This window comes from Nylanderia fulva, unplaced genomic scaffold (genome assembly GCF_048542155.1).
Source record: "Nylanderia fulva isolate GAGA-0341 unplaced genomic scaffold, ASM4854215v1 Scaffold13, whole genome shotgun sequence".
NCBI classification, from domain to species: domain Eukaryota; kingdom Metazoa; phylum Arthropoda; class Insecta; order Hymenoptera; family Formicidae; genus Nylanderia; species Nylanderia fulva.
This window is the reverse complement of record NW_028189518.1, coordinates 5,727,757-5,748,205: the sequence shown is the minus strand read 5'-3', so window position 1 is coordinate 5,748,205 and position 20,449 is coordinate 5,727,757. Positions and strand designations below refer to the sequence as shown.

Genomic DNA, 20,449 nt, shown 5'->3' with positions numbered 1-20,449 from the left:
GAGATTCTCAATTTTAGCCATAATCAGTGCAACTGCATTCTTTCTCTGTGCATCGCGTAATCGCAGAGTCATTAATGAACGATCATTACTAATAATGTCATAATTCATCGGTGTTTTTATCGGCAAGACGGGTTTGCCGATCCGAAGGACGACAGTTGCGAATACATCATCGCTAAAAATCTATGTCTAATATATAAATATCTCTTCTCTCAACTAAGTCTACTATAATTTTAATATGGATGACAGCAATCGGAATATATTTATCTTTATCAATAATAGTAAAATAATTATTTTTAATTAACATACAGTTTTTATTTTAGATTTATCTCTTTAACATATATTTAAATAGAATAAAAAGAATATAAGATATACGTAATAGAACGATATTGACACCGATACGATATATATGATTAACGAGATATACTGCAAAAATTTAAATTTCTAATGAACACGAAAGAACGGACAGAATAAAATTGTATAAATCGACGAGATACTCTCGCGATTACAAAAGAAAATATATATGGATGTGGATTAGAAAATTGGAGAATCGCGGAGGAGCAAAGATATATGAATATTATATTTGGAGATAAAAGTGAAAGCTCGCGCGAGAAGTAGGTCGTGCGGATGATGATGATACGTCATCGCGAAATTATCGAATCGTCGCTCAATCGAAAGAGAGAGAGAGAAAAGACATCGCGACTCGATGATCGTCTAAATCGCAGCCTCCTGTGCGCCGTAGGGAAATATTTGATTTGCGCGTTCGTTAAAGCCAACCAGATTATACCGCGTTGAATCAATACGGCACGCTTCGTCAGTGCCACCGCGTCGACCATTCTCGCGTATATATCCCGGTATTCCTTCTCGTTTCCACGCAAGCTTCAAAATAGCTTTCGACTCTAACGTCAAGTTTAAAACGGGCTCTTCATTTCCTTCGCGGTGGCACGCAAACTGGGGTGCATACTTTGGAACTTTGGTGCTTCCGGAACCACGATGATAAAATCGCCGAAGATCACCGCGAGTTCACCGAGAGCCACAGAACCTCACTCGTTCGTGAATAACAATTTTTTCTGATTTTTATTATTTTTTTTTTTTTCTACATATGTTGAATATGTATCATCTATTTCCCAACATATGTTGAATATGTATCATCTATTTCCCAACATATGTTGAATATGTATCATCAATTTTATTATCGATTTGCCATACAAAATTAATCACACCGAGCTTAAATATTTTTCCCCTGCTAAATTGTCTTCCGAATAAACAGAGTTGAACTCCGACCCGGCTTTTCTTCTTATTTTCAAATTTAAAAAATGCTATTTTCTTATTTTCAAATTCTCCTTATTTTTGATTTATTTTCTTATTTATCAACATGTTGATTATATATATCAACAATTTTATTATCGATGCCATACGAAATTAATCACGCGAAAGCTTAAATATTTTTTCCCTGCTAAATTGTCTTCCAAATGAACAGAGTTGGACCCCGACGCGGTTTTTTTCCCCTTTTATTTAAAATTTATTCACCGAATGCAGTATTTCTATGTCGTCACCGGCCGGCGCGCAAAAAAGCTCGCGGAGGAAGCACGTGCGCGATGCGCCGCGCCGGCGATCGACAGATGCAGCATCCGCGCAGTGTTACATCCCTCGCGGCTTCCATCGCGCATTACTGCACAGTGACATCACGTGAAATTACGCTCCGTATTGCGAAAGGTATTACGTTTATAGCGCGACAGAGAGTGTCGAGGTTGCGCAGCTGTTGAATTTGTCGAGAAATTGCATGTTGCGCGTTTGTTCAAACGCACATACAGAGATGCGGACATTAAATACTCTTTGAGAGTCAACGTGAGAAAATTCTCGCGTCATTCTTCGTCGAGAAAGAGCCCCTATTGTTAAGGATTATTATTATATGTCGTTACACTTCAACGCGTTAGAAGCGTATACATATATGCATACATGTATATTGATATGAAATGCAAATAAAAAAAAAACAGAATGCATGTATTCATATTACGGCATAATAAAATATGTGCGTGTATGTGAATGCCTAGATATGAATGACGCAATAAAATATGCTTTTTTTTTTATTAAGATTAATACCGGCTGCACAGAAGGGTACATTCGAGCACGTAGGCGAATTTGTTGACATCTGTGTATCGAGACATTTAACTCGACGTTGGCGAAACAATTACTTGCCTTGTCTTTTCTCTCTTTGTCTCTTTGCAATCTAACTCTCTCCTTTCTCTCTCCGTATCTCTCTCTGCAGTTAGTATTAGCGGCGGATAGCAAACGTTGAAAGATCAATATTTTGGTATAGCGATTCTCATGCCGCATGTCTGTCATGTGTGCGCGAATTCGATGCGATTAGCTGATTGATTGTTTAACTTGAACTTGTTTTACTTGACAATTATTCGTTCGCAATATTCGGCACGATAAATGTTCTATAATTTAGGCCACTAAAAAAAAAATTGATTGAATTCAAATATTTATTTCAATACTGCCTAATGAATCATTTATTTAAAACTATTGTAATAATATTAATTTGATATGAAAAATATTTATTTGATATAAGAAGATGATTTTCAAAACGGATAAATATTTATTTGTTTCAAATAAATGATTTATTGGGCAATATTGAAGTAAATATTGATTAATTTAATAATTTTTTCTCAGTGTGCGTATCGATAATTATATGAATTACTAGCAAATATTTGATATCTAAATCAGAAAGATATTTTAACGTATAATTAAAGATATTAAAGAATAAATGCAATCATTGCAATTCGATATTAACATAATGGTCCTATTAAACTAAATTGAAATGATTTCTGATGCATTTCTCTAATTGACTCTCTGACGTTATATAATCATGTAAAATCTCCGTAATGCAAATTTTCATAAAGATGTACGTTCAAAAGGCTTTCTGTGCTGTATCAAATTTACACAAGCTGCGTTCCCATCCCCGACACCCACACAATAAGAGTTCGCGTTTCTTTTTATTTTCCTCGACTTGGCAATGGTTGGCCCAGTTTTTTCCGACACGTTTCTGTAAATTTCTCGCCAGCACTTCCATTTCCCTACTGTATTGTATAATTTCATTGCGTATACTAGTTAACCCGCGTTCGTCGCGAAGTCTGACGCAGCGTACCACCCACTACTATATGTATGCGACACGTTATGACAGTGGTGCACGTTCTCGAGCGTGAGAGGCTAAATATTTCCGTCATGCAGAAATATGCAAGACGCGTGCGTATTAGTCAGTACGTTGAGAAATTTTACAATTTCACTTTTCACGAGATTAAATCCCCCTCCGAAACCAGAGGAGCCAAATTTATCTCTTCAACCAAATTAGGTTTCCAACCGCTATTTCTATTACTACTTTTATTCTTCTTCTTAGCATATTAATATAAAATCGAAAATATTAATATTAATTATAATATTCCCGATCAAATTCAATGTTTGTATTTTTATTTTGCGCAAATATTTTATTTTATCGACACGCGGACCGTTGAGTCGCAGCTAAATCATGTTAAATTGAATTTTGTAGAATTCAATTATTTTATAAAAAAAAAAAAAAAATGATTTATCCGTTAGAGTGCGGTCATTCACCAAGTCAATCTCCGTCCCGGTATTCGCGATCGCGCTGCTCGAGACGCGGCATCGTCATCGGCGTCTTGGCACACGTCGTCGTCGGCTGCGGCGTCACGCGCGCCTCGCTCTCCATGTTTGCTCTACGTTTAAATTTAGACGTCGACTATTACGCGAGCAGACTCGTGCCTCGACGCAATCTAGACGACGTTGCTTCCTTCAACACCTTGCGTCGCGACGACGGCGTAACGCGCCGTTTCCCGGAAGCGCGCCGCGGTTGCACGAGGAAGTCGTCGCGAAATCGCTAACACCACGTCGGAATGCAAAAACTTTCACGTATCCGATGCGACAAAGTGACGCGTATGCGTGCCCCGCGGCCATTTCAATTATTACATTTCCAATAAATTAGCTATTATTATATTATTTAATTAATTACTGTATTTACTTAATTAATTGTTATATTTAAGTAATTAATTGCGGAATAAGCTCGTTAATTTGTGCAACATCCACTTTAAATATCAAATATGTAATATTTCAAGAAAACAATTATAAAATCTAATAATTGAAATATTATATTAATAAATAATGCTGTAATAATTAGAATATATGACAAGTGAAGAAACTGAATAATTTATGCATGCATATGTGATAAAAATATATAAATTTATGAAAATGTTGACTTTCCAAAATAACTTTATCATACAACTATTTAAAGTATTTCACGCTTATTAAGTATATGTATGCGCATTATTTCCAATAAAAGAAATCATAATTGTTTAATAAAACGGAACATTACGTTTCGCAATGTAAAATTTTCATTAAAAATTTGCGTATATGTATATCTGTATACAGATGTGTGCATATATTTCATTAATTACATAACGCTTGCCTAATCCATTTTAGTACCCGTTAATCGATCGCATAAATATCACCGAATGCTGCGGCTGCGAGAAAAAAACGCGTCTCTTTTGCACGAAGAATATTCTACAGAAATTTCTACATCCCTCTACCTCATCAACTTTACGTACCACCGCCCATCGAATCGACTTTTGCGCGATCGATACGATGTATCGTATATACTGTCGAGAAAGTCGAAAACAACAGTATATTAAATCGTGACAATTACCTGTCCGCGGAATCTATTCAAGAAAATACTCGCCCAACATTCATCAACAATTTTCTCATTAAAATATTATCAAAGCATAGTGTTATATATGTCTCACACATAATAAATATTAATTAAGAAATTGTGCATTCTCTTTTTTTTCCTTTCTCTTTATTATACTTGTCTTATTTATTATTCTTATAAGACATTTAATTTCGATTAATTTAAAAGTTGTAGAAGCGAGAGAGAAAGATTGATTTCTAAAATTAAAGAATCTGTGAGAAAAACGATGCAGTTCTAGAGAGAGGACTTTATATAGTATACTTCAATAAAATATGTTATTTCTCTAAATTAATAGAGAAACTGATTATAAAAGTGAAAATAATGGTTGTATATTAGCACAGAATCAATATTTTAAAAATACAAAGATCTTCCCTTCCTAATATATCACTAATTAATAAACTACAATATTAATATTAATAGCACTAATATTAATATTAAGTAATTTATTAATAGTAATAATTAGCCGCAATATTAAAATTAAGCAACTTATTAATAGTAATAGTCGAATAATTATTCCTTCATTAGTCGCTCATTCATTTAGACATAATATTAAACAGACACAACCCACTGTGACATAAAACACCCCCGCGATCCTTTGACAATATCCTATTTATCTAACCGAGAACAAACAGATCGACTGCGACGACTAAAAGAATGAATAATCGCAAACAAAGAGAGGAACAAAACTCCCTTACCGGAAGAAGTGTTTGGCTAATCGGGACGTTGCGTCGAGACTTCACCTCACGATCGATCGAAGCATCTTGCGAAAGAGCGAAAAGTATCGATATGCCAGGCTCGGCGGGAGACGCAGAGTGCACCGAAAACACGGAACTGTATGCGAAAGCAGGTGACGCCGAGAGCAAACTGACAGAGGCCACGTGGAGGAGGAAGGTTCGACCGTCACTGAGGCCGCGACGCCCGCCGCTACCTCCAGCGCAACGGTAACGACGTCGAAGGCGGTGCATGACGCCCGAAATAGCGTCGTCCTTGGCGGTGCGCGTGACGTCGTCATCTCGCCACACGGTCGATGACGGACGGGGGCGGCATTGTGACGTCAGCGTTAATGCCACCACCGCCGACGCCATCGACACGACGCCCGAGTTTGCGCGTGGCGGGTATTTTCACGGAACGGACGACACGAGGCTCTCTCTCATTCCCTCTTTTATACGGAACGATCGATGGAGATTCAAACAACGTTGGAGATCAATTTCGAGAAACTTGTTTGCCGCGTTCGCATCGATATTGCTCGCTTTGTGCGGATTTTGACATCCATCGACAAAACCGATGATACGGTCTACGTGACACGGAGAGATTAAATAAAAGTTAACACATTGACAGAATTTCATTATTACTTTTTTCTCTGCGCGAGTTTCGAAAATAGTCTTGGGAATTGCCTATCACGTTTAGATATTTTCAATTTTCTTTTTTTTTAAACCATTGTCCACCTCCATTTGTTTGTCTACCTCGATTTGTTTGACTTCAATTTAAAATAGATTTTTAATTTGCCAAAAAGAGCGGGACAATTTCTTCGATATAATTTCTTAAGGGGGAAAACCTGAAAATAATGAGACAACTAAAAATTGGAGAACTTTATTATAAGCCTAAGGGTGCTAACTAAATTAAATGTTTTTTTTTCTTTCTTCAATTATATAAGATTTAGTAAATATATCTCCAACAAAATCTTAAATTTTCAGAGACATAATATTTGACGTTCAGAAATTAAGAGAAGCTCAATCAAATTCTTGTTAAGATATACTCCAAATTGACACAAGAAGTTTATAAATGAAAAAACAGTGATATTAAAGAATTCAATATACTATGTTATATCGAGTGTAAATAAAATACTTGCATTATTTTAGTACGCTCGATTAATCGTTATCATCCTCGTATATTTTAAAAGATGACTATATAGTCGAGAAATTATTTATTCTTAAACTATTCAATTTTTTTTAAATCGATACGAAACGCTCCTATAAATTGTACATCTAATTCAAAAATAATCTACAAATTTCAAATTTAGCATCCTGCCACAATGTTATCATAAATCATGTCATCATAAGTATAAAGTATGATAACAAAAGTATAATACTAATCATTAATCATATATTGTATACAAGTGACATCACGAAATATGATAATAGGGAATACGATTTCAAGGGATTCTCATTTAAAAAAAGAACATATGTCAAATCGCGATAATGCATATACGTCATCATCTCCAACAGCCGCATACCTAAGAAGCTTATGGTAATTTGGGCATATAGCACGCGGCAAAAATGTGTAACACCGCGAGCTGTATGACGCACGTGCCTGCTTCACCTGAAATAGACTTTGCTACAGAATCGCGTTCTACTTGAATTTCGAGCAAAACGGCACAGTTTTCTGCACAAGCGAATCAGTTTTACGTCGCGAAATTTCATCTCTGTGACTTGTTCTGTCTATATATATGGTATATATATCTGCATAAAAATCAAAGAAAAAATCTCGACTAAAATCTAAATAAGTCAGAAAATCGATAATAAATAAAACCATGTGAATGAAGCTCTGAAATGTAGACTATATTAGGATCATTGTATCATATCTCTAATAGCACAACATATCCGAAAGATATTCAGAGGATATCAGGGTGTCCAGTAGACTCAATGAAAAAAATTCCCTGACTTTTTCAGATTTTCCAAGACCATGCAGAAATTAATTTTTTCCCTGACTTTTTAGTATTATTTTTTCCAAATATATAATTTAAAAATGTTAAATCATCAAATCCTTGAGATATTTTTGTCAACAATGAAAAGGTTTGGAAGTTAAAAAAAAAAGAAAAATTTAAATCAATTATACAATCTGCATTATGTACGATAATCGAAACAAACATATCACTATAAACTATTTCACCCTTTTTATTTATATTATATCAATTTTTTTAGTTTTAGTAGAAAAGTTTATATTTATTTAATAAAAAAATTCAAATTATTGAGACAAATGTAGAATAATGTGAAACAATCCAGATAAATAGTAAAATTTGCTGACTTTTTTTCCTAAAAATTCCAGATTTATAAAATTCCTTGACAATGCCCGGTCTTCCGGATGTGTGCTGTTAGTGATATATTCAAATTTTTATATTTTTTGTATTTTATATGCAGGTTGCAATGTCGATTATATCGTGCGGCATTAACATGACACGATGATAGGGCCGGTAATCGATTGCTCTGTAACTTCCTGGTGGTTTCTTCACAAAAGTCACGATACCGAAATCGCGCCCCTTCGTGCAACACGTGCGCATCATATTCGATAGAAGCCTCATCATATCGCGATAACAATGCGTTAAATATTTGACGAAGTTTCGCGGTGTAGCATTTATGCAATATAAATCACGTCAGCTCGATTATTGTGTCTGTGCGATTTTTGCACGCTTCTTTTCTGTCCACCCCCTCAAAGTTCGTTTTTTTGGTTGCGTGTTTCCGCTTTAAAGATAGGGGATGAATCGATCGTGAACGCCATAATTGAATATCACATCTCCTGTCATGTTTTAAATAATTCTTTTCATATACATGTATTCTAATTATAATTTCTATCGCTCGCTCCCCTTGTTTAATCAAGCAGCTTCATAAATATTTTATTCGGAAACGTTTATAAATAATAGATATTTAATTATGTAATTTAATATTTGATGATCAAAATAGAAAAAAATTATAATGGTGTACTTTATAAATTTATATACAAGATAGAATATTTGTCTAGGAAGAGAAGGAGAGAATGTGTGTATTTGTGTATGATATGATTATATATATTAATAAATTAAATTAACTAACAATTTGATACGTTATTGATATTAGATATTAAAATCAAATATTCATTAACATTATACCATTGAATTATAACTTTAATAATATGGAATTAAAAGTATGTATTTTACAGATACCTCTATAATCAAATCTAAAATTAAACTAAAGAATAATCTGATATACCTCATATATAAAATATGTGTGTGAAAAATACATATATTTAAAATACGTATATGCATAAATATAAAAATATAACCATTTATGAACTTTTCATCCTCCTATACGTCAAATAAAATAATTAATTGCTCTTTTACCGCGAATTAAAAAATGTTGAAATATTTTATTATTAATAATAATAATTTTATTTTACACAACAATCGTGTACATTATATTAAAGTTCTATAAAATAAAAGGCTTTGAAAAGACATCATTTCTGTGCTGATTCCTACCAAAAATTGGCAGTTTGCCGTGTATATACTCGTATGTATATAAATGCGCGCGTGTCTGTTCTGTTATCCGTATTATCTCTCCGTCATCCCTCTCTCAGTTACACAAAGATAGGTACGTTTTATCTCGCAAAAGCACGGTGTGAATTCCGGCGTGAGCATGATTTACAATCCGTCGGTTGTCATCGACGATAGACTAATCGATCGGCGAACAAAACGAACGAATCGCAAAACGCCTTATCATCAGCGTTGACTTCGCAATGCGTGTATGCACAGTGTTGTGCTTAGATAATTTTAAAATTAGCTAAATAAAGATGAGATAAAAGTATGTAAATTCATCTTAGATAAGACGAAGATGATTTTGTTTAAAATATATTTAGATAAAATATAAAATTATATAGCGATTCATCCAGATAATTTTCTAGATAATGATTTTTAAGACTGCTTATGTAAACACAGTTCTAAAAAAATGTAAATTATAAAAGGAATATAAAAATATATACGTATTCATAATTTCATTTCCAAATTTTTATCGCTTACTGCTTAAGTTCTACAATTTAATGCTTTTTTCATCTAAGATACAGATATATAGATAATACATATTTTTATTATCTATATATAAAGATAAGATGACGCCAAAGTTTCATCTCTAGATGATCATCTATATAATTTGATTTAGATAACAGCAAACACACTGCGTGTATGATTCAGCCGCAACGTTCGAATGATTCTGTTACGCGACGCGATGATCGGGACACGAGACGTTTATATCGCGCGCGTGGTTCCACTCTATAGCATATCGGAAACGTGAAAAGAGCGGCACGTGATGCGTCAGCCGCTTCGGTCTCTTTTGTAGCCCGGCCAAGCAGCCGCGGATCGCCCGCCTCGCGCGTATATATTTAGTTTGCCCAGCAAAACAATGCAATTGGCCTCTAGGAAGCGCAGTTCGGACTCTCCATTGGTCCATCAAGGGCCTTTTTTTAACCCTTTACTTTGAGTGCGCCAGATCGTGCATATATACGCGCAAGTGGTATTTTTGGTACCTTGGAAAGTTATGGTACCTTCGCGTAAAATAATCTAATATTTTATAAGTATATGTGTATTTATCACTGAAAAATGAAACCAACAAGAGAGATTTTGTATCTACATTGTTGAAATAATATTCCTGTTTTTTAATAATATAATATATTATGTTAAATGATAAGAGAAATGATAAACATGTCAAGATAGAGTGAATAATAAATTATTCTAGCTATTTCGCGTTTAAGTAATAAAAGATTGGTTCTTCATGCGAACATTGCTTTTATACGCCAATACAGGTTTTTGTCGGCAGAGCTGCCGATTAATTGCGTTATGTATGATCGAACTCCCTTAAATGTTAAAAATAGTCAATAACCCACCAGCACGATAAAATATCTTTATAACCAATTTCATATGAATTGTAGATAAAATAACTCGCTATAAAAAACACAAAATTGGCATAAATTGACAAATAATGTTTGTTCGTGTACTAGTAATTTTTTTTTTTTTTTTTCATTTCACTAGGTATTTATCAACGCTTTGAAAGTATCGAAAATTATAAAAGTAGAAAGATCGATTAATAATAGCAAAAAAGGAGGGACTAAAAAAATGAATATCATGATAAAAATGAAGTAGTATAGCAATAATAGTAAACAGCTTGGTATATCTTGAAATATAATTTGTCCAGCTTATGGGCAACTTTGACGAAACAGCGTATACATGTATATGTATATATATATGCATATATGAATATCCGGTATGTATATATATGCATATATGAATATCGTTCGAGGCGCGATTCGCGCGCGGCGGAATGTAAATTCGCTCGGCGCGAAAATAGAGACACATGACGAGCGTGGAAAAGAAATAGGACGATGCGCGCGCCGATTGGCGGCGATATAGAAGAGAGAGAGAGAGAGAGAATATATAATGTAAGAATTTTTACACACACGGGGAGAGAATATATATTTTCCGATATATCACTTTAAACTACCCCTTGTGTGCTGCTCAGTGACTGCGTGAACGAGCTCTCTACGTTATAACGGATGCGCGCATCGCGTTATGGGCCGCAAGAGGAAGCACGCGCGCGCGCGCTCGCGAGACGTCGTTATCTTGGTTACGGCACACGCGTGCATAATGCACAAACACGTGGAATGTACGATGTACGTACGTAGACGACACACACCACGGCTCTGTTTATGGAGCATCTGGCCTTGGCGAGTCAAGGGACGCGGGATTTGTTCGCGTACAAACTACCCCCATCCCCCATTCTGCTCATCTTCTGTCTCACCATCCTGTAAACGTTCGATCTCGACACCGGATAAATCTCTCTCTCTTCCCGAGTTTAAATCTGACCATATACTCGAGAGGAAAGAGAGAGAGAGAGAGAGAGAGAGTCACGTGCGAGACATTTTTATTCGCGCGCGATAATCCTGATTCGAAAATGATGAGAGGCGAGATGACTCCGGTTTCTATATACGTACGATGTAATCGCACGAGCGAAATAAAAGAAGAATCGTATGTACCTAGAATATTTTTCCACGGAAACAATCCGTTTTAAGTGATAAACAAAATAAAGATCTTTTTTACTGTATACGTATACGCGTACATGCGCACACATGCACACATATATACGTCGTTTACTTTGAAGCGAGATCATTTACCGTGAAACGTATATCGTGGTTGTTTTTATAAAACCATCCTATGTGACAAAATCATAATTCTTCTCGAGAGAGATAAAAAACGAATATTATAATGATATTACAATGTTGCTGCAAAGTATTCAATATGTCATTTTTTTCTTGCAAACGATTCCACAATTCCATCACACACAGGACAGATTTGATAAAAATAAAAGGTAACGAGGGTAGTCCGTATCTCATTCTCTCGCGAATAAATTTCAATGATAAAAATGGTATTTTCGTTGAGTCTATCTTTAATACATTTGAAATATAATTCAAAATCCTATACCGTTATATTTTTTTCAAAAAACCGCATAGCTGTAAATAGACTATACGTTAAATAATTTAATTTTAACGTTACCTCTGAGATGCATTTATCGTGAGCAATATGATATAATTAGGGCATTATTTATTCCAACTAATATGGCAATTACATAATTAAAATAATCGTTAAATTTATTTGCGGAAAAAAGTAAAATCATATATTTCCTGAACGGTCTATTATCATTTTGGCCAAAAATAATAAAGGAAAATGTTATAGATCATATTTACTTTTAGAGTATTTTCGCAAAAATACTTGGTCTGTTTAATATGAGAAAATGGATACGCAACCTTTGCTAGATTCTTAGAAAGTTAATTAAGATCAGTGCGGTATTGAACGTGCTATTAATTATAACCGATGAGGCTAAGACGTCGCGATATGTTTTCCGACGTCTGAGTCTTGACACATTTAACTACTTGTTAGAGAATATTCTCATATCTTCCAGATTTACTTGTATACTAAATAATAATGCGAAAACTCCAAAGCAAATTTATTACGAGAAAAATTCGGTTTACGACAATAGAATATTAATTTTACAATCCATCCTTTTATATTCGAGTTTCCAATATCGAATATCTCGTACAACCCCGCATAAGCACAGGAAAGAAGAGATATGTACCGTGTATTAATTTCGCAACTATATATCTCTGTTATATTGTAAGCAATTTTAGATAACTTGATTTCCAATAAGTTTCCAAATTCTTTTCCATTCTATAATCGAGCGAGCAAGATCTTTCTTTGCAACGATATATTTTTAAAATCCCGACTCTTCCCGATTGAAATTCCAAATCTGAAACATCACTGAATTTTCGTCAAGGATCCATTTCCGATTTGCCTTTGTCCCATTAGCTATTTTTCTTGGGCGATTTCTCTCGCACGTGCGATGTATCGATCGCGCTGCACCCGGATTATAACGGCGCGACGGTATATTTAATACAACACAAAGTACCTAATAAGCGCTGATTTATCATTGTCACGGCCGTTACTCTTTCATGCGAGTATAGTAAGTTACAATCGGCGACTCTGTCGCAATCCGAGCGCGGTCCGCTCTCGGTGCAAGTGGTTATATTTGTAAAGTATTCGTATATACACACTCTTCTTTCCCTGTGGTCTCGTGCAGGCCAAGTATGTACGCGGAAAAGAAACGACTTGCACTCGGCCGACTGCCAGATCGCTATATTTATCACAACGTGCCGATTACACCTGTAAAAAGTTCTGTGGGAACAGAGAGAGAGAGAGAGAGAGGGCATGATGCCCCGTATAGTATCTATCAATCACAGGAATAAAACCATCCCACACACGAGTGTACGTTCATCTCTCGCAAATATCCATAAAATAAATTTTATTTTAAATGCTACATCAATTTATAATAAAGCTCGTTTTTTTATATATTAAAGTGTTGGTTATATAACTCGCGCCGATATCAATTTATTTATATATTTATCGATTAGAGATAATAATTATATAGCTATAATAGAAGTGAGAAAATAACGTGGGGAGTCCTCTAGGTAACTTTTAAGTAAACATGCTTGGTTTAGATGTGTGAAACGTAGAAATGATGGCGCGATAAGTTTAATGGATCAAATTTTAAATTTAAAAATTTCATCGATAACGTTTTCATCGAAGATGTGCTCAAGTTTTTGTTTTAAATTTCAGATAAATGCTAAGATGATTAAAATTAATTATCATTTCTGAATTTAAAATTTTAAAATTAATATTTCTTCGAATGATTTTAATGTATTGAAAAAAGCGAATTATTTTTATGTTAATGACTTTTGACTCTTATTCATAATGATATTGAATAACGTCAAAATGGATTTTTAATATTCTTTAATGTTTTGATATTACTGAATATCATTACTCTATTTATAATAAGAGTATAAACATTATTAACATAAAAACATTTTAATTTTCCCAACATTTTAAAAATGTCTAAAAAACATTAATTTTAAAATTTAAGCTGAGATTTTCAGACACTGAATAAGTCACAAGAGAAAGAGAGAGAGAAAAAAGCAAGAAAAAATAGGATAGAGACGTAGCTTGACGTCATAATTTTCATGTGGCCACCGATCGATGCGTCCAGGTGAATTGTGATTTAATTGGCAGACGGAAAATAATCGCGGCAAAGTGGATCACCGCGATTGTCTAGGCGAAATAATAACAACGATATTCTCGTCGTCTACGTCACGGCTGTGACGTAAGTAGATATCGGGCACAAATGGTGACGATCGTTTGGAAATATTGGACGACTGCGAGGTGGTGATAACCCAAATCGTCCTATAATAGCGTTCAATTATTTATCTGTCGTTCGTCGATTCACCGCAATTGGCACAAAGAAAACGAATCATAATTATCGATAATAAAATATTGCGCAAGATATTCGTCGTCGTTTTCAAATAAAAAAATGTCGAATAATATTCGTGATAAAAGTTGATGTTTTAAATCTCGAGCGAAATAGGTAAACGAGCTTATGACGTGTCATTGTCCAGAGTAATATAAAATTATTAAAATAAACTCGAAGCGGTTCGTATTAATAAAACCTGTCTAACGTAAATGATGCACGAATTCTTTCATTACGATCAAATTAAAACGCGCGCAGGAGATTGTAGAATTGTATTCATCAAAATTATATTCATTCGATAAATTGCTGGAATCGAAAATTAAATAGAGCATAAGACTGTGTGACCTAAATGCCGAACAATGCTCCGTAAATATTTGAACAATTAATATTATTTGTAAAATGTAAATATATATATGTATATGTAAAATACTTTAATTGTATCACACTTAATCGCATGTAATACTGTAAATCGAAATCGAAAAAATTAATCGATGAGAATAATTTTATTATATTAAATATTAATAACACGTATCATCATTTTCTGAGTTTAACAATTTATATTAATAAATATTTACCAGTTGTATTAGAAAAAATTATTAAATTCTTTAATTCACCCGATTACTTTTTAAATTCCTACGATTTTAAAAATAAATCGAATTTTCTCACGAGAATAAATATAAAATAAAGATAAAATCAGATTTAATGTTCTATACATCATGTAAAGATGACTTTCATGAAATATGCATAATGTGCTCTTCCCGCTTTTATCGGATTCGCAACCTTAATGCTTCGTAGTTTCATGATATGTGCGCTAATTGAGGTCAGACTATAAAATCGGTATCGTGATCGAGAAAATGCGCTAAAAAAGCTCTCGTGGACGATCGCAATTTGGCACCCTCAGCGCAGCCAAGCACCACCACCGTCATCATCACCACCACCACCACCACCATCACCACCATCACCACCGTCACCATAACCACCGGTTTAAATCCGGGGTAAATCCGCTCGCGGGATAACTCTTGCGTGCGTCCGGTTTGTCAGACTTACACTTGTTCCAATGATCGTGGCGTTGCGCCGAGGCGTGATGCTCGAGATTCCGATGATGATCGTGATTGTTGTTGGTGTCCGCGGCAATGGTGACCTGGTGGTACGGCGTGGTAGCGGCGGTCAAATGGATCGGCGCCGCCGCCGATCGCTCCTGCTGCTGCTGCTCGACGCCCAGATGTTGGTGCCGGGCGACGGCGACGGCGGTGGCGGCGCCGCGGTGCTGCGAATGCTGCGGATGATGATGATGATGATGATGATGATGGTGATGGTGATGGTGCGCCGCGACGCCGACGGTCGCTTCCGCGTTGCCGGTGCTGTCCTCGACCGTGGTGAGCATCGCGCTTCGTTCAATCGCGACGGGCTGCTCGTCGGGTGACCGCCGATCGCGGTTGCCGTGGCATCCCGGCCGGTGGATCGCGATCGGAGATACGCGGTATAAAACGATCTATATAGATCGAGTGACGTTAGAGGTTCGAGCGAGTTCCGATACACGTGGACATCGAGGATCTAGATTTCTTTAGGAGAGAGATCCGACGATTCTCGATTTGATGTATGTATATGGATGATCGGAGAAGTCTATTCGATCGATGGGATTTTTCGCGCCGATCGGTTGTCAGAAATCGCATCGGGAAAGTGTAATGCGAAAAGCTGGCATTCAGCACATCGGTACATCCCTTTAATGAAGCATGCGCGCCGCGCCGTCTGGCGGGTGGACAGCAGGAGGGAAGGAGAGATAGAGAGAGAGTGTACTAAGTAGAAACTATGACAAATGGTCAGACTGAAAATTTCGAAGCGACGAATTTCTCTATTCGATCCTCGGTAATTAAAAGAGAAATATATTCGAAAACCCAATAAGGGATGAGGAAGGAAAAACGAAGAGAGAACTAGGGAATTGGAGCAGATATATAAATGAGGTCGAACGAGGAGGACCTCCCGCCGTGAATCGGGGGAGAAAACGTGCTCCCGCTTCGCGATCCTCGCACATGTACACAGACACAAAAATACACAGGAGCAGAGGCGCCAGAGTCTCCTCCCGCGCAAACAAGGAAATGAACGAATGTGAGAGCAGCGCACGTGATGTGATCACCGACCTGCGTGCGTCGTCGTAGGGCAAGACAGGTCCTTCCGGATGATGTTGTCGGAGGTCAGCACCCCACCGAGGAGCCCGAATACTTCCGCTCTGGGCACTCGCATGCAGAATCCTGGAGACCTTCTTCGTCGCTTATCGCGACATCGTTGCTCTTCCTGTCAAAACTGATCCTCGAATGGCGCTGTTGGATCCCGGTCGAAGAAGGCCGCCGACAATCGCGGCTACCATTCAGCACTGATCGGCCGATCGACGGATCTGTCACTCCGGGGGATCACCGACCGCGACGATCGAACCACGCGACACGAGATCGCACAGGTGTCCGAAGGTACGAGAACCAACCCTCTCGTACTAATCGATCTTAATCGCGTGAAATAAATCGACGGTGCTCAGCGTCGATCGGAGCCGAGCGGAGCGTCGAGTAGAGAAAGAAAAAATGAATCGAAGACAGGTGAAAGAGCCTGTGTGTTAGGAGAAGTGAAACCTTCGGTTACCCTGGAGAGAGCGGTACACTCGCACGGGTGGCCGGCTGCCGCGTAACTGAGTCCGGATCGCGCGCGTTCCTCCGCTATATTAAAACCGTACCGTGTGTAGCGGCAAACTCGGCGCACGGGAGAGAGAGAAGAACGGAAGGCACCGCACGGCGACGGGAGGCGAGCGGCGCCAACGATGACGTCATCGCGGACGTCATAACCCGGGATGCGCACACACGGCCGCGGCAATCTCGCCGAGCGGATCGATGGACCAGGCCTGAGTGTGAGCGCACCTATTGGCCCACGCGGTTGATGATGCCGTTACAGTGACGTCAGCGCGCCACTCGCCCGCACCCTCTCCTTTTCAACCCCACGCAAACCTCGAGGCGGCACGCGAACCCGCCGCATCCCTCGAAATCAAGAGCGAGGAAAAAAGAATGGAAAGACAGAGAGAGGACCCGGATTTCAAATTCGTTGGAGGATTCTTCCGCTTCCACGTTTTCTTTTGATGTTCGCGGGTTTTTATGAACGTGACATAATTATGTTACACGATTACGGTGTTATTTCTTTTATATGCTATGCTCCGATAGATTTTATATATACTTTATTATATCTGAATGAAATATGTGTATGAGTGTGCGCTATGATTATTGTATGATATTACAACGTACATTACGTTACGTAAATTCTCTTTGATATATTACGATATTATACGTTGAAATCCTTTCTATCAAAGCGATTTTTGCTCCTTTTTTTCGCTCGCTCTCTTTCAGATATTTATGTGAATTTTTTTTTTATTGACGCGCTGTGTGATTATATAATAGGACAATATTTGATTTCTTATTTTTGAATAAAATAAAAAATATATTCTCTATATATATCTTTTGAAACAAATTATTTTAATTTATTTATTTAATTGTGCGATATAAGAAATATCAAAAACTCTCGGATATAAAAATCCCTCGGATTTCAACTCGTCAGTTTAATAAGAAAATTGACAAACTGAATATTAAATCTATAATTAAACGTGAAATTAATATCCACTATGGTAACCCATAAAATGACCATGCATGAGAAATTACTCGATTGAATGACGATGATTGTGCAATGCGTGGCAAGTGTTAACGAAGCATTATCATCTGTTTCATCCTTTGTCATAAATAATATTAATAAGATCGATATGACGGAGCGGACTTACATCGCTTATAGCCGGTTTTGTAATATCGATGAGAAAAGACTGCGATAGCCGACACTCATTACTCGTGCATGCAGCGATATAACGGAATGCATCGGTGGCGCGCAGACCTGCTGTCGTTATTAATCTACGACCTAAGAATGCGCAATCCATCTGACCTCGTAATGTAATCAAACGCGATAGCTGACAGTTTTCGTGTAAGAATGCGATGATGACTCATTATTTTATTTTGTCCGTCCCTCCCATTAATAATTATCGTAAAACTAGGAAAATTCCCATGGTAATGTAAATTCCCCTTATGAATTGCATGATGTTGATTTTTATAAGATAACAGATCAAGAGGATTATATATGTGTCTTTGTACTTCGGCTTGTAAAAACTTGTAGACTTTAATTTCCTCTTTTTAATTCTTGCTGAAATAGACACTTTTAAAGCTTGCATATATAATAAAAATTAAATAAAGGTACAGGACGAATGAATGTATTTTTTATTAGTTTGGCAAAAAACGTCAAATGAAAATCCCAATAAAAAATATCAAATACAACTCCTCACCGCGTATAAGAGAAATGATGCTCCAAGTTAAAATCGCATGATTTTAATAGGTAGTTCCATTTTCATAAATTCCACATGAATATACCGAGAAAATACAATTAAAAGTTTATAAAGCATCGCACTGGGAATAATCTCGGTGTCGCAGTGTCCGGATTCTCTCGCTTTCTCGTCTCTCATTGTTCCAGATTGCCTTTCGAGAAATCCACTCGCGCAGACTCGATCATTCGGAACAAGCGGTTTAATACGTCATCAATTGATCCACGGCGTCAGACTGAAACAATGACGTTGTCGTTTGCCCCCACCGCGGCCGGCTATGACGATATGCCTACGCCACTCTTATCGCTTCTGCGCGCGTGGGTCAGCCGCGACGAGGAGGGGTTGTTACCGAGAAAGGGAAGAAAGAGTGAGAGAAAGAGGGACGCCGCTTTTCCATAGTCGATTTCCACCACCGCCACGCGGCCTCCATTCATGCATCACCCGATACACCCCGCGCGACCATCCAACCCCTTTGCATCCCTTTTGCACGCGGTGCACGCGTGGCAAAGCGGAGGCGTCAGCACGGGTTGATGTCGCCCCGGTTTAATCGGCCATAAGACTGGGCACTTCGACACGTGACGAAACCACTGAAAGCTCGCCTGGCGTGCCATCACCTGCGATGAAACGCCCGCTGATCCGGAAGAACGGCGACTTGAGGTGTAAGGTCGACTTCGATCCGATCGCGATAGGGTGGAGAATCGGTCACACGCTTTCTTATTCGTTCGCCTCGAAACCCGAGTACTCCAAGCGAGCATTCTTGCTTGTCCAAGGACAGCGTCACCCTCATGAATATTTATGCAATCCCTCGGTTACGTAAAAATTCAATTATATCTCTTCGTTTTTAATTATGCTCTGATAATAATTCAGATTCAATGTATCGAATGGAAATCTGTGTATATATTACACAATATTATATATCTATATGCAGGGTATTTTTAGATAAATGTGAAAAATTTTAGGGGGTGATTCTTTTGTCGAGACAAGTTTTTTATATAAACGTATATTCTAAAAATAAGAAAAAATTAAATAGGGATTGTTGAAGGAGGAATATAAAAGTATACGTTTATATAAGAAACCCTTCTTAATTTTCGACAAAGAATTTCCCCTAAAATTCTTCGCACTTATTCAAATACACTCTATACATAGATAGAGACAGCTACATGGATAGATTTATTATACCTATAGCGCTATATATCCCACAAATGATTGTGAAAGCGTAATCGACAATGCGAAAAAAAGCAAGGTACAACGCACTATAACAAGAGAATCGACTGACATTCACGATAATCCAACGAGCGCGATTATCGCAATTGATCGTGTCGTGAGATGTACATAAATGTCTGTAATAAGATAAAGGCGAATAAAGTCATTTGCCGGCGGCGAAATCGTGTTGATTTCGACAAGACAACGTTCGACGATGAACGCGTATCGTCTTGATTAAAAGCGCGTAGATAATAGTAATATCTTTTTCCCCCGATCGACTTCCTATCGGCAAACAAATGTACGCGATAATATGGACGTGTCTAAATAATTTGAGCTGCGGTAATATCGTGTCGGCAAATCGTGATCATTCATCCGATAGAATTTATAATTGAAATTATCCGCTCTTTACTAACGTTATTTCGTTTTATACAATAAATCGTGCGTCGCTCGTTACAATCGCGACATTCATTACGTCAGTAGGTCTTTCTGACATTAATGACGAAGCGTGCA

At 37.2% G+C, this 20,449-nt stretch overlaps 1 protein-coding gene across 2 annotated transcripts in view; it reads right to left on the bottom strand.

The window, feature by feature from the left end:
- Hr38 (Hormone receptor-like in 38) overlaps positions 1–17,026 on the bottom strand; it is a 65,712-nt gene extending 48,686 nt beyond the window's left edge. For both annotated transcript variants that reach the window (XM_085479863.1, XM_029320900.2), the window contains exon 1: positions 16,485–17,026. In XM_085479863.1, the coding sequence (XP_085335989.1) occupies positions 16,485–16,587 (103 nt within the window). In that variant the 5' untranslated portion in view covers positions 16,588–17,026. The remainder of the gene's footprint in view (positions 1–16,484) is intronic.
- Between the last annotated feature and the right edge of the window lie 3,423 nt (positions 17,027–20,449).